The sequence below is a fragment of the Sorex araneus genome, chromosome 6 (genome assembly GCF_027595985.1).
Source record: "Sorex araneus isolate mSorAra2 chromosome 6, mSorAra2.pri, whole genome shotgun sequence".
Taxonomy (NCBI): domain Eukaryota; kingdom Metazoa; phylum Chordata; class Mammalia; order Eulipotyphla; family Soricidae; genus Sorex; species Sorex araneus.
Window position 1 is genome coordinate 153,959,623 of NC_073307.1, and position 19,006 is coordinate 153,978,628.

General features: G+C 38.7%; 1 protein-coding gene and 1 pseudogene across 1 annotated transcript; both read left to right on the forward strand.

Annotated features, from left to right (window-relative positions):
• The first annotated feature begins 9,734 nt into the window (after positions 1-9,734).
• Positions 9,735-10,664, forward strand: LOC101541303 (putative olfactory receptor 5AK3). The gene has a single exon (XM_012935441.2). The coding sequence runs from the start codon at positions 9,735-9,737 to the stop codon at positions 10,662-10,664; it is 930 nt and encodes a 309-aa protein (XP_012790895.1).
• A 6,447-nt stretch (positions 10,665-17,111) lies between these two features.
• Positions 17,112-17,776, forward strand: LOC129406024 (olfactory receptor 5AK2-like; annotated as a pseudogene).
• Positions 17,777-19,006: the final 1,230 nt, after the last annotated feature.

A 19,006-nucleotide genomic window follows, 5' to 3' on the forward strand; every position in this document is an offset into this window, starting at 1 on the left:
GTTCATCTCAAACTTGCATACAGCAAATCACCCTATTAGAAATATTTAACACTGTCATTTTTCTGAATATTAACATCTTAAATGGATGCTACCTCTTTATGGTCTTAGAATTTTGAAAATGAAGTAACGTTTCATGTAAATAATTTTTCCTTTAATATAATTTCAAATAATATTTGTGCTACTCAATGAGAAACTGAATTTTTTGAATGTTAAAAATGAAAAGAGGGGATGGAGCGATAGCACAGCAGATAGGTGTTTTCCTTGCAGGAGTCCAACCTGGGTTCAATTCCCAGCATCATATATGGTCCCCTGAGGACTGCCTGGATAATTCCTGAGTGCAGACCCAGGAGTAACCCCTGTGCATCACTGGGTGTGAACCAAAATGCAAAAAAAAAAGTTAAAAGAAATACATGTGGTTTACAAAATAGATTCTTGTTCCAGAATTATTTTTTCTTTTGATGCTAAAAAATCAATTTGTTTATTAATATAAAAATTAATGCTATTAATTTTTATTAGTCTGCTTTCCTAAATTGTCTAGAGTCTTAATATAGTCTACTTACTCTAAATTATGCATAAACCTGAGTAGGAAATAAACTAATTGCTTTGAATAGCACTAGTATCTCAGGTTTATCTTTTTCATTTGTGTTTACAGTCATATTAGTTACATTGTGGTTGGGGATATGACTTGGGCTACACCTGGCACAGGTCAGGACTTTCTCCTCGATGCTCTAGAATCACTCCTGGGTCGACATGAGGTACCATATGCCAGGGATCAATCCTCAGTCAGCCACATGTAGGGCAAACACCCTCCCTGCTATACCTGCTCAAGAAATCTTTTTTTTTTCTTTTTCTCTCTTTTTAAATATCTTTTACATTCTTTAGCACTCAAAAACACAGATTTTTTTTTGTCATGTTATGGCTTTGTTGTCACTAATTATCATCTTCATTCTGAATTCTTTCTTATATAAACCATAGAAGCTTTTCAAAACACATTTTGTACTACTTTCCAAGTGTAGAATATAAAGAAAATAGAAAGATCTAAAAACCTAAACAGTGCCATTTGGTTATCAAAGTGCACCAAATCATTTCAGACCAGGCCAATAACTTAAATTCATAAAAACTTGAAAATGGATAAAATAGCCAACTTCACACACATCTTGACAACTGCAACTCCATGCCAAAGAAGACACAATATGGAAGTTCCCACAGAATATCTCTCTGAACACCCAGAGGTCACTGCCTCTTATTCCGATCCCCTCCCCCATTGCTTGATGGTAACCTGTAATCTCCCATGACTTCTGAGCTATTTCTGAGGCAGGATAGAGGAGACTTACCAAAGAAAATCTACTACCTTTGGAGCACAGTCAAGCCCCCCCCCCCACAGAGGCCCTAAAACCAATAGCTGAGGAGATGAGGCACAAGAGTCAGAGATTTGGGTGACTCCAGATAAAAGTTTCATCAGAAGATGGTGTGCCCCATTTGGAGAAAGCTTTTGCTTTCCTGGTTGAATATACAACCATGTCTTTTCTGGCACCTTTTTCTTGCTTAGCTTGGGGGTAAGATCCTTGTCACTCTAGGGGACCGTGAGACTATGACATAGCCAGGATGTGGGAAAGAAGGAGCAATCACAACGGCCCTACACCCGACTTCCAAACTTGTTACGAAGAAGATGGCAAGTCCTGAATTTTCAGCCAAAGTTGCTTTTCCTCCACTAGAAGGAAAGCACGTTTCTATAGCATGGACTATGTAATAAGAAATGTTGATCATCAGTTAACCATCCTATGACATTACCCTTCTTCCTTATGTGTGCTTGTTAACCCATAGACTCACTGGGTCTAACTTTGTCCTCTCAGAAGGATGAAAGGTGTCACTCTCACACCTTCATAGCCAAATAGTACACAAAATCTCTTATTTCAGATTGTGGTCTATAAAATTCTAATCATATAAAGTGCAAGTGGAAAAAAAAATTTATCTAGGATTTTTTTCTTTTTTTTAAATTTTTTTTATTTTTATTTTTTTTTAAATTTTATCACCATGTGGAAAGTTACAGAGTTCTCAGGTTTATGTCTCAGTTATACCGTATTCAAACACCATCCCTTCACCAGTGCCCATATTCCACCACCAAAATCCCGGGTATGCTCCCCGCCCCCCACCCCAACTGTATAACTGATGAATTTCACTTTATTTTCTCTTCACCTTGATTGCGTTCCATATTTAACACAAAACTCACTATTGTTGTGGGAGTTATATCCCCAAACAAGATAACCCTAATAAGGAGGCATTTGATAATTAGTTTTCATTAAAAGATTGTATGTTTTCAGGTTTTAGAAAAGGTCGCGAGGCTGCTAACGCGGCCGTGCGGCTCGAATGTGTCCCAGTCCCGAATCCTGGAGCCGTGTTAGTTGCTGCTCAGTGTTGCCAGGGTTCCATCTGGAGAAGGTGTGCTGGCGGCACCTCCTCCTTCCAGCCCCCCGGTGTTGCTGGCCCCGATTCGGGTCCGGAGCATTGTCCGGGCCGTGTTGCTCACCAGAATGCCTGCCGCTTCTCTGTGGATTGTGGCCTATCTAGGATTTTTTAAGGGTTGATTTTTCAAATAAATTTTTAGGGAAAAATGGATCAGGGAATTAGGATTATGTTTTCCTCCAAAAATCTAAAAAGTGGTCAAATTAATAATATCAAATATGACCAAATAGAAAGCACTTATCGCAACAGAGACCGTGTGCTCTGTAATTGAAGAGCTTTGGATTTCATTTTTATAGTCATATTTTTACTCATTATGATAAAAAGTCAACCACATAAATTTTAGTTAGCTTTGAATTTCATTTTTGTATAATTATATTTTTCCTAGTTATAATTTAAAAAGTCAATTATATAGATCTACAGACAGGGTGAAAGTAGGCCTGTGAAAGTAGGCTCAACTTCCTGGAAAAAATTCAAAAAGCAGTTTTACTATAACAAGGTAATGAGGAAAAAAGTTCCTAATGGCAGTAACATGAAAATAACATATATTCTCTTAGGAAAACTTAAGTGCTCTTTAGCAGAAAGTAACTACTGAACATTGTTATTTCTAATTCCATCTCAGCCCTGGAACTTCACATTCTCGTGGGAACAAGTATTGATCCCTTAAGTCCCAGGTATAAACTCCCCAATTAGAAGGTATCGCACAGAGTTATCTTGGTCAGAAATCAGCCTGCACCTGTTGCAGAAAGAATATCTGGAGACAACTCTGGTGTAAGTGAGACAAATCAAATGTATTTATCAAAAATAGTCAGGTATCATCCTAGCATATGAGGGTAATAGTGGGAGAAAGCATTAGCACCAAAGTTCTATTACATTTCAACCCAATGGGCTGGAGCAATAGTGCAGTAGGTGGGGTGCTTGCATTGCCCACAGCTGACCCTGATTCAATCCTCGGCATCCTGTATGGTCCCCTGAGCACCACCAGGAGTACATTCCTGAGTGCAGAGCCAGGAATGACCCCTGAACATCACCGGTCCTTCAATATCACCGGTCCAAAAACAAAAACAAAAATGTTTCACCCCAAGACTGGGAATAATCATTCACCCTTGATAAATTATCTAACAGAAAGAGTGAGGAAAGTGAATTGGACTAAATGTTCCTGGGAAGAGTGTGAATAATCCAAGGACTGAAAGAGTATATAAATGAATGAATGATTAAATGAATGAATGAATGAATAAATGAATAAATGATTAGTGAATTACTCTTTCCATGATTAAAGGAAAAAACAGATATAGAGATTGGAATTAAAGAAAGCTTTGTTTTTAAAAAGGTTCACACTATATACTATCTACAACCTATTTTGACATATTTACTATTTTGTTGTTGGTTTGTTTTGTTTTTGCTTTTGTTTTTCGTGCTCAGTGTTTACTCCCGGTCCTGGGCTCAGAGATCACTCCTGGCAGTGATCTAGGATCGGTGGACCATATGGGATGCTGGGGATTGAACCCATGTCAGCCATATACAAGACAAATGCCCAAAACGCTGCACTATCTCTCCAGCACATTGACATATTTTCTTTGACAACATAATATTAGTACCTTTCTATAAGAGTTGATATTTTTCTATGACTTTCTTGACTGCATGCTGATGTGTAATATAAATCTGCTCTGATATATTTAACCTTATTTCCAACTAGTTCCAACTGTTTCCTAGGTTAAACCGAATTAAAAATGTAATGAACATCATTACCTTCTAAACAACTCTATGACCTTCCATGTAGAGAATGGAAGTGGGCCGGGAGGAAGAGCAACCATTTTCTCTATGAAACGGTGGAACCAGAAAACAAACCCAAATCTGCCTGCTTAGTTTCCATTGCACCTTGCACATGTTGAGTATAAATTCAGCTTCAGAATCATGTGTGTAGTATATAAACTAAGCATGTTCAAAACACTCCGGTTCTCATCTGGGGTGGTCTATGTGTAACCCCTGTACTAATTTTGCAAAACTCTTTAAAATGTCCCCCACAAAGCCATAGTTTTAAAGCTCAACATGACTCCATTGAGATGACAAATGTCATTGCCTTTTCATAACTCTAGTTGAAGTGGGACGACAACCAACTCTAATTTCCTCTAACAAGTCTCTTACCTTTGAATGAAAGTCTCCTTGAAGGGACTTGCTTTCATCAGTTCTACAGAAAATTTATCTGAGAATTCAACTTACACTAAATTCCGAATCCTCACAAAATATTGAAGAGATTGACTACTTACTCTGTCACTACAGATTTATTTTTTTAAATACTGTAAGAACTATATTACCCAACTCATCTATATGCTGAGTTTGCTCTGTCCCCTACTGCGAGAGGCACATTTTGCTGTCAAACTGACCATTTCTACAGTGGAACCAAAGCTCTACCTTTGCCTACTGACCTCAGAGTAAGCACATAGATTTCTAACACCAGTTTTCTGATTTTTTGCTGATTTGTTTAATAGTTTATGTTTTGATCAGTGATATATGTCAGTAATATGGAATATGTATAATAGTTTATGTTACAATCACTAATGTCATTATGAATATTTATGGTTTTAAACTATTTCATCTATTTATACACATATCATAGAATTCTTTTATAAATAAATATATATATCTGCTCTTTTAAGGCTTTTAATTACAATCTTTCATTCATATGTATTTGATTTTAGTTAAAGTAAATAGAAATACAAGATTATGTTTCCATATGTAGATTCCTTTATTTTCAGCAACACAGTTCATTGGGTCATTTTCCATTGGTCTACATTCAGCAATAGGTCACGTGGACCTGTTCATGGCTTCTTTTCCCTAGATCCATCTGTAAACTCTATTGACACAAACTATTGACTCTGGTTTTCTTAGAGCTTTAAAATAAGTTCTAGTATCTGTAGAGCAAGTTCCCATCATGATTTTTTTCTTTAAAGCTATCTCAACATCTTTAGCACTTGTTTCTTTCAATAAAATATAAGTTGTGAAGGTGTAGATAAAATTCTCTTGAGCGTTGCATCAAAATTACATTAGATTTTTAAGTAATCATGGGGAAGATATAGTGTTTACCACATTAAGTTTCTCTCCATGATGCAGGCCTAAATTTGGTTTTCAGAAAGCCTTCAATCTAAGTTTTTTGTTCAAAATGGTAGTGAATATTCTTACATTTATTGCTAGACAATTTGCTGTTACTGTAAATAAGACTTCTTGAATAGCATTCAAATTCATTGTTGTTAAACCTAAATACATTTGATACATATTATGCAGCTGTCAAGTGTCTACTAGCCTTGATTACAAATGTTTCTAATTTCTAGAGTTTTCAATAGATAAAATTACATTATCTGAAAGTAAAATCATTGTGCTTCTTTGCTTGCAATAATTTTACCTTTAATTTCTTTTGTGTGTCTTTTTTGCACTGTCTAAGGTTTCCAGAAAATATTAAATAGATTTAGCCAGGCTTCTTTGTCCTAATCTTTATTTTATTGGTGCTGCTTCACAGTATTTATTGGGAAAGTATGATGTTTAGACTAGCTATATGGTAGATAGAGCTTATCAACTTAAGAGTGTTTTCACTTGTTGTCAATTTTGTTTATCTTCTGTTATGAGAAGTGATTGGATTTTACCATGCAATTGTTCCATAGCTGTCAAAATCATATGGATTTTCCTCTAACATTTAAATGGAAAATTACATGTAAAAAATTCTGTTAAAAATATTTTCATTGCTGAGATAAATGCAGATTGATCTTGATTGCCGATGGAAAGAGTTGCAACATCTACATTAATGTTTCTTGCAAAGGGAGCTTGATGTGTAATTATGGCCTCCCTCTCCCCATTTTATTCACTCAGCTCCAAGAAGGATGGAGTGGCCTATCTGATGGGTAAATCTGAGAACAATCTGGCATGCTCTGTTCTACCCTTGTCATCAAGAACAGCCCTCCTGCTGGTCATGTTCCGCCACATTCCAGAGGCTCTTTCTTACGGGGTATGACCCAGTCACTGCCCAAATCAGGTAGATAATTCTGTGGTGTTCTTTAGCAGCAAGTCTACTAAGAAAATTAAAGTCTCCACCAGGTATGTAAATGTCATATAATGTTCTCAATTTTTGCTTTATCTTTTTCATTTTCTCAACTGGTTCAAATCCTGGGAAAGGAAGAGAATAGTTAGTCTTTGTGATCTCCTTTCAGAACCAGCAATCATTCTGTTATTACACGGAAGGATTTGATGTTCTAAGCAGTCTTCATTTCACACTAGTTCATCACAGATACATTAGCTTTGTGAAAGGAGTTGGTAAATGTCACCTTTACAAATAACAGGGGAAAATTATTAGAATTAGTTCTTTCATAAATTAGGCTTACTCTGTATGGGATTGGGTTGTATATAATTACATTTTTTTAACTCAAATTCTCTTGGGGTCAGAGCCTTTGTAGAATGGGGAGGGCACTTAACTTGCATGTAGCAGATCCAGGTTCAATCCCTGGTAACCCAGATAGACCCAGATAGAAGTTGGTCAGGGATGATTTCTGAGCACAGAATCAAGAGTCAACCCTAAGCACTTCTGGGTATGGCCTCAAGTCAAAAAAAAAAAATCTAATCAACCTTGTTTTAAAATTACTCCAATAATTTTCATGCTATTGAATACTATAAGTCATTCTATTAAAATTTTGCTTTTCAAAAAATAGACATTGAGCTTTGGATATAGCTCAATGGGCTGAAGTGCACTCTTTGCTTGCAGGAGCCCCAGTTTGATCCTGGGTACTATATGGTCCCCTGAGCAACACCAATGGTAACCTGATCACTGTAGCCCTTAGCACTATGTGATGTGACTGAAAAAAACTAATAAATATTGATAACACCGTAATATATTAAATTATATTTATAGTGTAAAGCATTGTGCTAAAATAAATATGATGTGGAGGAAATCATGTGTAACATGGAAGAGTTTTATGTTACATTTTACTGTCCGCAGAAAGTGAATGAGGAGAAATGGACTTCCTCCTGTTTTTTTTTTTCCAAAATATAAAACCAGAAAATTAAAGGCCTGACAGATAATACAGTGGGTAGAGTAGCACCCCAGGTTTGATCTTCAGCAACCCAAACAGGCCCCCAAGCTTACCAGTAGTGATCCCTGAGGAGAAAACCAGGAGTAAGCCCTGAACACCACCAGGTGTGGTCAAAAATTTTATCCCTGTATCACTGTATCACTGTAATCCCATTGCTCATCGATTTGCTCGAGCAGGCACCAGTAACCATCTCCATTGTGAGACTTGTTGTTACTGTTTTTGGCATATCGAGTATGCCACGGGTAGCTTGCCAGGCTCTACCATGCAGGCGAGATACTCTTGGTAGCTTGCCGGACTCTCTGAGAGGGGCGAAGGAATCAAACTGGGGTCAGTCGAGCACAAGGCAAATGCCCTACCCGCTGTGCTATCACTCCAGCCCACTTACATTTACATTTAAAAAATTTAAAAAAAAAAATAAGTAAAACATAATGTTAAAAAAAAGATGATTATTACTTGACTTAAATTTTAAAACGGTGCTCAATCATCTCATAGGCAAATACTAAATAGTTATAGAATGTGATTTTTGAAAAAGAAAATCTTTGTCAAGAACTGAGAAAATTAAAACACAGAATAAACCAAAATCAGTTCAGTAAGAAACTTTACCAAAGGCGCAAATTGGCAATTAAAAAAAATAGATGCCAAAAATTCGAAGTACAATATTGTAAAATGGGAAATTTCATTTGTAATGATGAATGAAAGCATACACAAATTAAATGACTTTTTGCTCAGCAACCTTAAAAATTTAGGAAACTATCAGCATTCATGAGAAAGAAAAGATGTCACAAACCCCAGGTACAACAGAGGAGTAAACACGGTGCATTCATCACGGAATATGGAATGCATCAGAAAAAGTGCACAAGAACTACTGATCAGCTTAAAGATATGCATACTCTCTGGCTTTTAAATGCTGTTCCTGGGAATAATCGAGCCCAGAGGAAAAAAATTTACTCTGATATCTTTAAGTGGAGACAAGTTGTAGACAATCTATCACTAAGAAAACATGCAGGTAGATTATGCTGGATGAACATCATAGATCATGCTGTTAAAGGTGTGGTTTATGAACCAGCATCAGTTGTTAGAAACACATATAATCTATGATAAGTTAGAAGTGATGTAGAGCATCTTCTGTGGAATCTTGACAATATCGACACCTTCTTACTTGTTTTTATAAAATATTGGTCAAAAAAAAGACTGGAAATTTTATAAATGAAATTATCTCTTACTATAGATATTCTGATGAACAATTTTATAGGGAATCCTAAGTTTCCATAAGCCCATGATGGCAGAGAAATTTATGCCTGCTGCAAAGGAGGAGGAACTGATACAAAGGAAATATGAACTGGAGCAAAACTATAAAGATTCTAGATTATGTAAAGATTAGTATTTTGCACTCTGGGAGTTTGTAATTAAAATAGAGCACAAAATACTCAATTTAGTTAAAGTATATTATCATAATGTATCTGTTCATTAAATGCCTGAGGGCATAGATACTTAGCTCATGGAAATGTCACCAAACTGTAGATGAAATCATCTAAGTTAGATGTCAAGTGTTAGCCTTTAAAATCTAAGTCAATACTTTTATATGAAATAGTCTTCTTTCTATTTATTTTTTTAAAGTTTTTTGTTTGGAGATAAGTCCTGGCTCTGTGCTCAGAAAATCATTCCCGGAAGTGGTCAGTGCTCAGGGGAACATGGGATGCTAGTGACTGGAGGCTTTACATCCAGGCCTCCAGCATGGAAAGCATTCAGACCTCTAGCCCCTTTTGCTCTCCCCTTCCTTCCTTCCTTTCTTCCTTCCTTCCTTCCTTCCTTCCTTCCTTCCTTCCTCCTTCCTTCCTTCCTTCCTTCCTTCCTTCCTTCCTTCCTTTCTTCCTTCCTCCCTTCCTTTCTTCCTCCCTTCCTTTATTTTTCTGCAGTACCAGGCGTGCCACAAGAAACATTCTTTAAGGACCCAAGCAATAGTACAGTGGGTAGGCTGGATCAATCCCAAGAAACCCATGTGATTTCCAGAGCCGGCCAGAAAGAACCTCTGAGTACCACCAAGTGTGGCCCAAAAACAAACAAAAACTTCTTTAACCCAACAGGAAAGCAATTAATATATTACTTCCACCTTAAAAATTGGTTACAGGATTACAGCAGTCTTAGATTTCTCTGTTTTTTATTTGGTCCTTTTCAGCTAATAATTCATCTTTGCGCACCATGGAAACAAGCAATGATACTGCAGTGACTGGATTCATTCTCCTAGGATTTGCCGGTCAACACAAGTTTTGGCATATCTTGTTCATAGTTTTTCTAATGATCTATGTTGTCACTCTAGTGGGAAATATTGGGATGATCCTACTCATCAGAGTCGCTTCCTCCCTTAAAACTCCTATGTACTTTTTGCTCCAACACTTGGCATTTGTTGATCTTTGCTACTCCTCTGCTATCACTCCCAAGATGTTACAGAATTTCGTACAGACTGACCATTCAATCTCCTTCGTCGAATGTGTGACGCAAATACTAGTCTATGCTACCTTCGCAACAAGTGACTGCTATATCCTGGCTGTTATGGCAGTGGACCGTTACATGGCCATCTGCAACCCACTTCGATACCCAATAGTCATGACCCAAAGAGTCTGCATTCAATTTTTAATCGGTTCATATATCATGGGCTTCCTTAATGCCTCTGTAAATACCAGTTTTACTTTCTCGTTGAATTTTTGCAGATCCAATAAAATTAACCACTTTTTCTGTGATGAACCCCCAATTCTTGCCCTCTCGTGCTCTAGCATTGATTTAAACATTTTACTACTGACAGTCTTTGTGGGGTTTAACTTAACATTTACCATTCTAGTCGTCATCTTTTCCTACATCTATATCCTGGCTGCCATCCTGAGGATCTCTTCTGCTGAGGGGAGGAAAAAAGCCTTCTCCACCTGTGCCTCCCACCTGACAGCTGTCACCATTTTTTATGGAACCCTCTCTTACATGTATCTACACCATGGGACTGCAGAGTCTCAAGAGCAAGAAAAAATGGCTTCCGTGTTCTATGGCATTATTATCCCCATGTTAAACCCCCTTATCTACAGTCTGAGAAACCAAGATGTCAAAGAAGCCATTAAGGGGATTGGGAAAAAGTATTTCTAGTGTAAACATAGATTTCTAATTCAAAAAGACCCCAGCAAATTAACATTTCTCCATTGTGGGAAATGTGGCAAAATTTTGTGAGACAAAAGGCGTTCCTTAGTAATGTCAAGAACATAAGAACTAGTTAAATAAGCTTATAATTTTGCCATCTCTTGCAAAAAAGAAAATATCTAAAAAAATTTTGATATGGCTTTTGTATATTTTTAAGATTCTTTATTCCCCCAAATACTTTCCTTTAAAACAGAAAATGTAAGTTAAGAGAAGTGTATATTCAATGCTGTTAAGTCACTGTCACTGTCACTGTCATCCCGTTGCTCATCGATTTGCTCAAGCGGGCACCAGTAACGTCTCCATTTTGAGACTTGTTGTTACTGTTTTTGGCATACTGAATATGCCACGGGGAGCTTGCCAGGCTCTGCTGTGGGGGTGAGGTACTCTCAGTAGCTTGCTGGGATCCCCGAGAAGGGCAGAGGAATCAAACCCAGGTCGGCTGCATACAAGGCAAACGCCCTACCACTGTGCTATTGTGTGTTAAGTATCCACATTAATTACAATATTTAGATCCTCCAGGAAAAGTTCTTTTCTTTTAACTAATTTTGTATTCTAAGAAATACTGGAAAGTGCCATTTATTTGGAGAAAATAGACAGAAAATAAAAGAGTTGAATAAATCTCACTTACTCAGACATGACTAATCAATAGTCCTTCTTTCTATACAGAGTCCCTATCTTACTAGAAAATTTACACAGAAATTACCAATATGTTACTTGTCAATCAATTAGTAAGAACTTGAGTCTCTTGCATTACCCATTTAAGTTAAACACATTATGAAAATAAAACCCATGGCAGATTTTGGTGCTACCTGGCAATGTTTTTCCCAGAAATAATGTTGCTGCTTTTCATGATTTCCAACGGGGGGAGGAGATTTGGAGAAATGTATATTAAATATTAGAATTCAGATAACAGTGGACTCAGGTAGTAGTGCTCTATTGACATGGGGGAAATGCATTCAAGGTCACTCCCAGAGGACCTGTCCCCGTAAAGAAATAGGCTGTGATTACAAGCTGTATTTCTTCTCCCAGTCTCATCACTTCGGTCAAACACAGGAAATCATGAGTGTTGGGCCTCTCGAATGGGAGTTCACTGCCTTTCTGCATATTATCAGAAGTTCTAAATCTAAAGGATGAGGTAGGAACTCTGTGATAGAAAACCACTCATAGTAAAATAATCAAATACCAAGAGAGACCAAAGGTCACTAGCCTTTGCTGCTTGGGTTGTGTTACAGAAGAGAAATTCCAAAATTAGCAAACTCTCATCTTTATTCTCAGTTGTTGGCAGTCTAATCATACTTTTGTTTATAGAGAAAAACCTACTTTCCCTTCGGAATACAAGCAGGAGAAAAAAAATAGGTATTTATCTTTACTTCCATTCACCTTCTCTAGAAAGGAAGATGAATTATTATGCTGGTGTCTCTTATTCCTTATTTTAGTTTATGGTATAAATGCCTTTGCACAGAGAAATTATAAATAATATTTATGTATGCATTATACTGAGTGATGTCCAAACGATAAAAATCTCTCACAACACACAAATTTTTAAAAAGCCAAATGAATCCATTTTTAAAACACTAAAAAGGCATTAAGAATGTCAGAGTAGCTTCCTCTAAAAATACTCTTCTCATAAAAGCAAACAAGCGTTGGCAAAATCAATCAATAAATTATTGATTAATCCTTTCAGAACTCCATATTAGAGTCAAAGACATAGTAATGCTGGAAGCATTTCCTCAGCAAAACATTTGTGTCTCAAAAAGCAGCAAATTTTGTGTTGTACTCCTGTGCTCTATTCCCATCCTACTTCTGAGTTCCACCAATTTATGAGCGAGTATCTTGATATCTAGTTTAAGACACATACATGAAGCTGGAAAGAAAGTGCATGGTTAAGGCGTTTGCCTTGCACAGAGCGGACCCCAATTATCCCCAGAATCCCCATCAGATTATCCCCCAGGCAGTGCTATGAGTTATCTATGAGCACAGAGCCAGGAGTAGCCTGGAGTAGCCCTTAGGCACTGGCGTTCTGGTGCCAAAGTTCTAAATAAGTAAATAAATAAAGACACATAACACAACTAGTGAAAAGGCAGATTAAGAGTGGGGAAATTTATGCTGAGTGAAGGCCAGTTAGACAGAGAGAGATGGATACAGAATAATCTCCCTCGAATGTGGAATAAAACAACAACAACACAAAACAGAGCAAAAAAAGAAAAATTGTGGAGGGGTAGGGTGGAGGGGGCTGGAACAATTGTACAGTGGATAGGCTTTTGCCTTCATGCAGCTGGTCCATATTTGATCCCTGGCATCCCATATGGACCTCCATGACTGTCAGGAGTAATTCCTGAGTACAGAGACAGGAGTAACCCCTGAGCGTCTCAGGTTGTGGCTCAAAACACAAAACATAAAATAAAAAAAAAATGCCCATGGCAAATAAACAACAAATGGCCCAAAGCAACAGAATCTAAGTTCTACTCTACAAAACTGAATTTCCCAGGTAAGCAAAACTACGGGAGGGCGTGAGGGACACCCGAAGGGGGGGAGGGGGGAGGGGGAACCCTGAGACATGGGTGGAGGGAAAGAAGCATTATAGTGGTAGATCTGGTGTCTGAATGTATCCCGATCATGGATAATATTGTAAAACAAGAAAGGAAGGGAGGGAGGAAAGGGGGAAGGAAGGAAGGAAGGAAGGAAGGAAGGAAGGAAGGAAGGAAGGAAGGAAGGAAGGAAGGAAGGAAGGAAGGAAGGAAGGAAGGAAGGAAGGAAGGAAGGAAGGAAGGAAGGAAGGAAGGAAGGAAGGAAGGAAGGAAGGAAGGAGAAGAAAGGAAGGGAGGGAGGGAGGCTGGAAGAAGGGAAGGGAGGGAGGCTGGAAGAAAGGAGAGAAGGAAGGAAGGAAGGAAGGAAGGAAGGAAGGAAGGAAGGAAGGAAGGAAGGGAGGGAGGGAGGGAGGGAGGGAGGGAGGGAGGGAGGGAGGGAGGGAGGGAGGGAGGGAGGGAGGGAGGGAGGGAGGGAGGGAGGAAGGAAGGAAGGAAGGAAGGAAGGAAGGAAGGAAGGAAGGAAGGAAGGAAGGAAGGAAGGGAGGGAGGGAGGGAGGGAGGGAGGGAGGGAGGGAGGAAGGAAGGGAGGGAGGGAGGGAGGGGAGGAGGGGGGAGGGAGGGAGGAGGAAAATAGAATGGAAATAAAATTTGCATGACAAATGGGAATCAAAGGACCAAAAAATAAAAAGATTGAAAGTTTCTCAATAAGATTAATAGCCAGTTTCTCTTCAAAAGCATGAAGGCCAAGAGGCAACTATATATGTTTTGTTTTGAAATAAAGATAAATTAAGCAGAAAATCTATGAATAATCTACGATTTTGGAAAATAAAGTCGATATGAAAATATTCTCAGGTATCCGCTGAAGGAGTCTGTCACTTCTCATCAGAAGTGGTTCAAGAGAGTCAGTCACTCATTATGAAATGAAAGGACAGACTGGGAGCCACATTATTATGAGAGGAAAGAGGAAAGGCAGCAGGTAATTTAGTTGGTCATTTTAAATTTCACAGACCAAAAAGATATTAATTCACACAGATAGTAGGTTAACTGGGGTGGGGAATAGGAAGAAAAAAAAAACAGTCCCATGCTAGGTACCTCTCTCTTGGAGCCCACAGACATGCTTGAGCTCAGATGGGGGCCGAGCTCTCTTTGACCCTCATCACCCAGACTGGGTAAATGTCAAGACAACGGAATTTTCACACACACACACACACACACACACACACACACACACACACACACACACACACAGACACCACATAGCCAGAGCCAGAGAATCTCCCTCAGGGCTTTGCCGCTGACAGTGCATCTGCATAACACTTCCTTGTTTTATTCGAGGCTAGAATCCCCAATCTCAACAGTTCATAGGTTGCAAATGCAAAGCAAGGCTTATATTTGGAAAAATACACAGGCTGGACTCCACGTTATGAAACTAGTGATGACATTCAGGGTACAGAGCAGTTTCTCTGTCTCTGTGGACAGTGGTCCCCTTCCAGACTCCTGTGTGCCCTCTGTTCTACTGTTGGCCTCTAGTGTCAAGCTACAGCCTCCCATTCACAAGATTTTCACCTGTGGACCTCTTGGAATATCACAGATACCCACAAGGGGGCATCTGGGCCCCAGCTGATAAATTCTGGTCTAGGGAACTTAGCTTTGGTTTTCTTCGTGCACTTTTATGTTTCTGAATTTCAACCATGAGAATGACTGCTTACATACACACACACACACACACACACACACACCCCTCACATACACAGACAAAGCAATGAGTCAGGGAGGGAAGAAGAGGAAATAAAAAAGAATTTGTTAACTTAACAGCATTAAAATATTAAAAACAATTCTTTAAGGGCAGTAACATGAAAATGCACTTTATTCCCTCTGGAAATCTGAGTATGTCTCTAGCAGAAGATAATAATTGTTGTTTTCTTAAATTCCATCTCAACGCCGGGAACCTCATATTGTCACGGGAGCAAACACTGATCTATTAGATCACAGATCTGAATTCCTCCACTTAGAAGGAACCACACAGATAGACAGGATTGGACAATCATCTCAAATTCATAGCAGAAAGAGGACTTGACTCTCTGGGAAATGTACACTGGTGGAGGGAGGGGTGTTGGAACACTGTATGACTGAAACCTAATCATGAATAGCTCTGTAAGTGTGTGTCTCACAGTGAATCGATTAAAAAAATGAGAGAGAGAGAGAGAGAGAGAGAGAGACTTGACTCAGTCTGTTTTACATCAAACAGAGCAGTACACCTTTTCAGTATCAGCTGTGCATCATTGCGTATGCGCAGGGAGCAGCAGAGAAAGGATGAGAGACAAAAGTTCCACTATGATTTCCCTCTGAACCACAAGGAATCATTTCCTCAGTGATGGTATGATGGAAATGTATAAGGGAATTTGACTAGGTGTTTCATGGAAAATACATTAATAAAAAAATGAAACTAAATTAAATTTTAAAATCATCATCATCATCATCATCATCATCATCATCATCCCGTTGATCATCGAATTCTCGAGCGGTCTCAGTAATGTCTCCATTCGTCCTAGCCCTGAGATTTTAGAAACCTCTCTCTACTTGTTCTTCCCAACAATGCTGCATTGGAAGCTCTTTCAGGGTCAGGGGAATGAGACCCAGCTTGTTACAGGTTTTGACATATGAATACACCATGGGGAATTTGCAAGGCTCTCCCATGTGGTCAGGAAACTCTCAATAGCTTGCCAGTTTCTCCCAGAGGAAGAAGTAGGCTATAAGATATCTCACAGCCACAAAGCGCTTCCAGGAGCTCGCTTTTAAGTCTCTGGATGCTGGCCGTTGGTGGGCTCACACGGCGCTGGGGCATTCCCTGGGTGTGACCGCCTAGCTACTGGAAAATGGAAAATCTGGGCAGAAGAGGCCCAGTCCCAATCCAAGCGGGCTTGGAGGTCTCAGCCCCAGGTTCCACACACCTGGGTTCCTCTGCCAGTACCTTCATGCATGAGGCTAAAATAAATACTTTTTTTAAAGATTTAAATGAATTGCTGGCTGTTATATTTCCTTAATGTATTAATATGTCTATCCAGTGCTCCTAACAGATATCTTTGTTTTTGTTTTGTAACCATGCTTGGCTGGGTTTAGAGCACAAGGAAAGCCCTGAGCAATTCTATTTAAGAGAGCTTTATGAAACTATAGACATTTCCTTAGAATAAGGGAAATACTCATTAACTGATGTTTCTTAAAATCATACATTAGTCTTCTATACAAATTTTTTATTTAAAAATGATCATTGACATACACATCAATTTTTATGTAGTAGTTTCTTATCAATGAAATAATTAAAATATTTTTGAAGCAATAAATTTTGCTGTCTTCTTTTCTTTTTTTTTTTTTTGCTTTTTTTGGGTCACACCCGGCGATGCACAGGGGTCACTCCTGGCTCATGCACTCAGGAATCACCCCTGGCGGTGCTCAGGGGACCATATGGGATGCTGGGATTCGAACCCGGGTCGGCCGCATGCAAGGCAAATGCCCTACCCACTGTACTATTGCTCCAGCCCCCTGTCTTCTTTTCTTGATCCTTCTTGCTCTAGACTTTTGGCAGCCATGACGCAAGAAAACACCTACTAAAGTGAGTAAATTTTTCCTGCTGGGATCTGATGCCCAATGTAAATTTCCATGTGTACTTTTCACTGTATTCCTATTCATCTATGTCTTCTCCATTGTAGGTAATATGGAATATTACGGAAAATATGGAATATTCCTAATATTTCTAATAAATATTCCATAATATAGAATATTATGAAAATATGGAATATTTCTACCCATCGGGGCAGATTCCAGACCCCCAAGCACATAGGTACATTTTCCTACAACAGATTCCCCGATAATGGATATCTGTTATAGCTCTGCTATCACTCCCAAAATATTGAAGAACTTCAGAGTAGAAAATAAATCCTTATCACTTGGGGGCTGTGCCACATAATTATTGGTTTTGCAACTTTTGCAACTGATAACTTTTACCTTCCCACTACGTTATTCCATAATCAAAGAGCCTGCATCCAACTAGTTGGTTTATATGTAGATACAATAAATGCATCCATGCACATAAGACTTAAATTTTTACTGTCGTTCTGCAGGACTAATACCATCAATCACTTTTTCTACGTTGTGTCTCCAACTCTCTCCCTTTGATGCTCCAATATTGACACCATCATACTACTAATTGTCTTTATAGGATTCGACTTGACATTCACTGTGTTGGCTGGCATCATTTCCTACATACTTATGCGGGCTGCCATCCTGAAGATTTCTGCTGTAGTGGGGAGGAAAATATCTTTCCCCACCTGTGCCTCCCACCTGACAACTGCCACCGTTTTCTATGGAACTCTCTCTTGCATGTACTTACAGCCTCCCTCCGATCATTCTTAGGAGAATGTGAAAGTGGCCTCTGTATATGGTACTGTGACACCTCTATTAGACCCCATGATCTATTGGTTGATAAATAAGAAAGTGAAAGAACCTATGAAATTGATGGGAAGAATGTTCTTCTAGATGGAACCAAACTGTCCAAATATAGTCTATCAACATGTGCAAATTTGGCCTCTTTTTCATGTTTCTAAAATAATCAACATGTTCACATTTTAATTTAATTCTACTTCTCTTGTTTATTTTATTTGTGTTTGTTTGGGGGTGATACCCAGCGGAGCTCATGGATTAATCCTGGTTCTGTGTCAGGGATTCATCCTGGCAATACTCAGGGAACCATAGGTGTTTCCAGGATTGAACCCTGTGTCTGCTACGTGCTAGGCAAGCATCCTTGGCGCTGTACAATCTCTCTAGCTCTGATGTTATTTCTTTTCATAGAAGTGGTCTTAAAATATTAGGAGCACAGTACAAATATTTCCTAGGCCAAAACAAACAGAATCGTTTCCCAGGAGATTGTGATACTGCATGAGTATTCATTGGGCATTAAGGTATTAATGAGGAATACTACCTCCCTAAAGTTGGTTGGAAGGATGCCTAATTACACAGGAAATGCTGTAACGTCCTTGTTACTGGCCGACAGTTAACTCTCTTTGTTTGCTTCCTAATTACAATATGATTTATGCTGACACTCAGAGAGGGCCTGAGAGACGTATGTCCCCATCAATGCAGGAACACGAAGATAAAGAAAATAACACCCTCCACATTGAATTTCCAGTTCTCAGCATATTCATATCATGTTAGCTACTCAATAAATATTTGTCGAATATGCATATGTATAATTAAAGCATAAAAGCATCAGCAATTATATATAGTACTCTCACATGAGTTAAACAGACCAGCACAGCTGTTCTTAGGCTGAGAAGTGAAAGAACCATCTGAGAAGATAGCAAATAAGCACATGGGAAAATTTCAAAAGACCTTTCACGTCCCATATCATAAAGAAAATTTAAATGAGAGTGGCAAAAGTCATGGACACAGACATGGAGAGTTATGTGAAGTAATTGCAACTCTTTTTCATTACATGTGGAAACATAAAGTAGCACAGCCACCTAGGGAAAATAGTTTGGCAATTTTTATAAAGCTACACATACTTTTATACAATACAGCTTGTGCAAATACAATCACATTGCTTGGTATTTGCACAGTGGAGTTTTGGGCAACTACACTGCCCAAATGGAGTTTAATAATTCACACAAGAACAATACACAGATGTTACCAGCTTTTGTTTATAATTCCCAGAGCTTGGAAGCTGTTACTGGTTCTGGCATATTAATACACCATGGGGACCTTGCGAAG

Coding starts and splice junctions, on each gene's coding strand:
- LOC101541303 (XM_012935441.2), top strand. CDS start 9,735: ATGGAAACAAGCAATGATACTGCAGTGACTGGATTCATTCTCCTAGGA.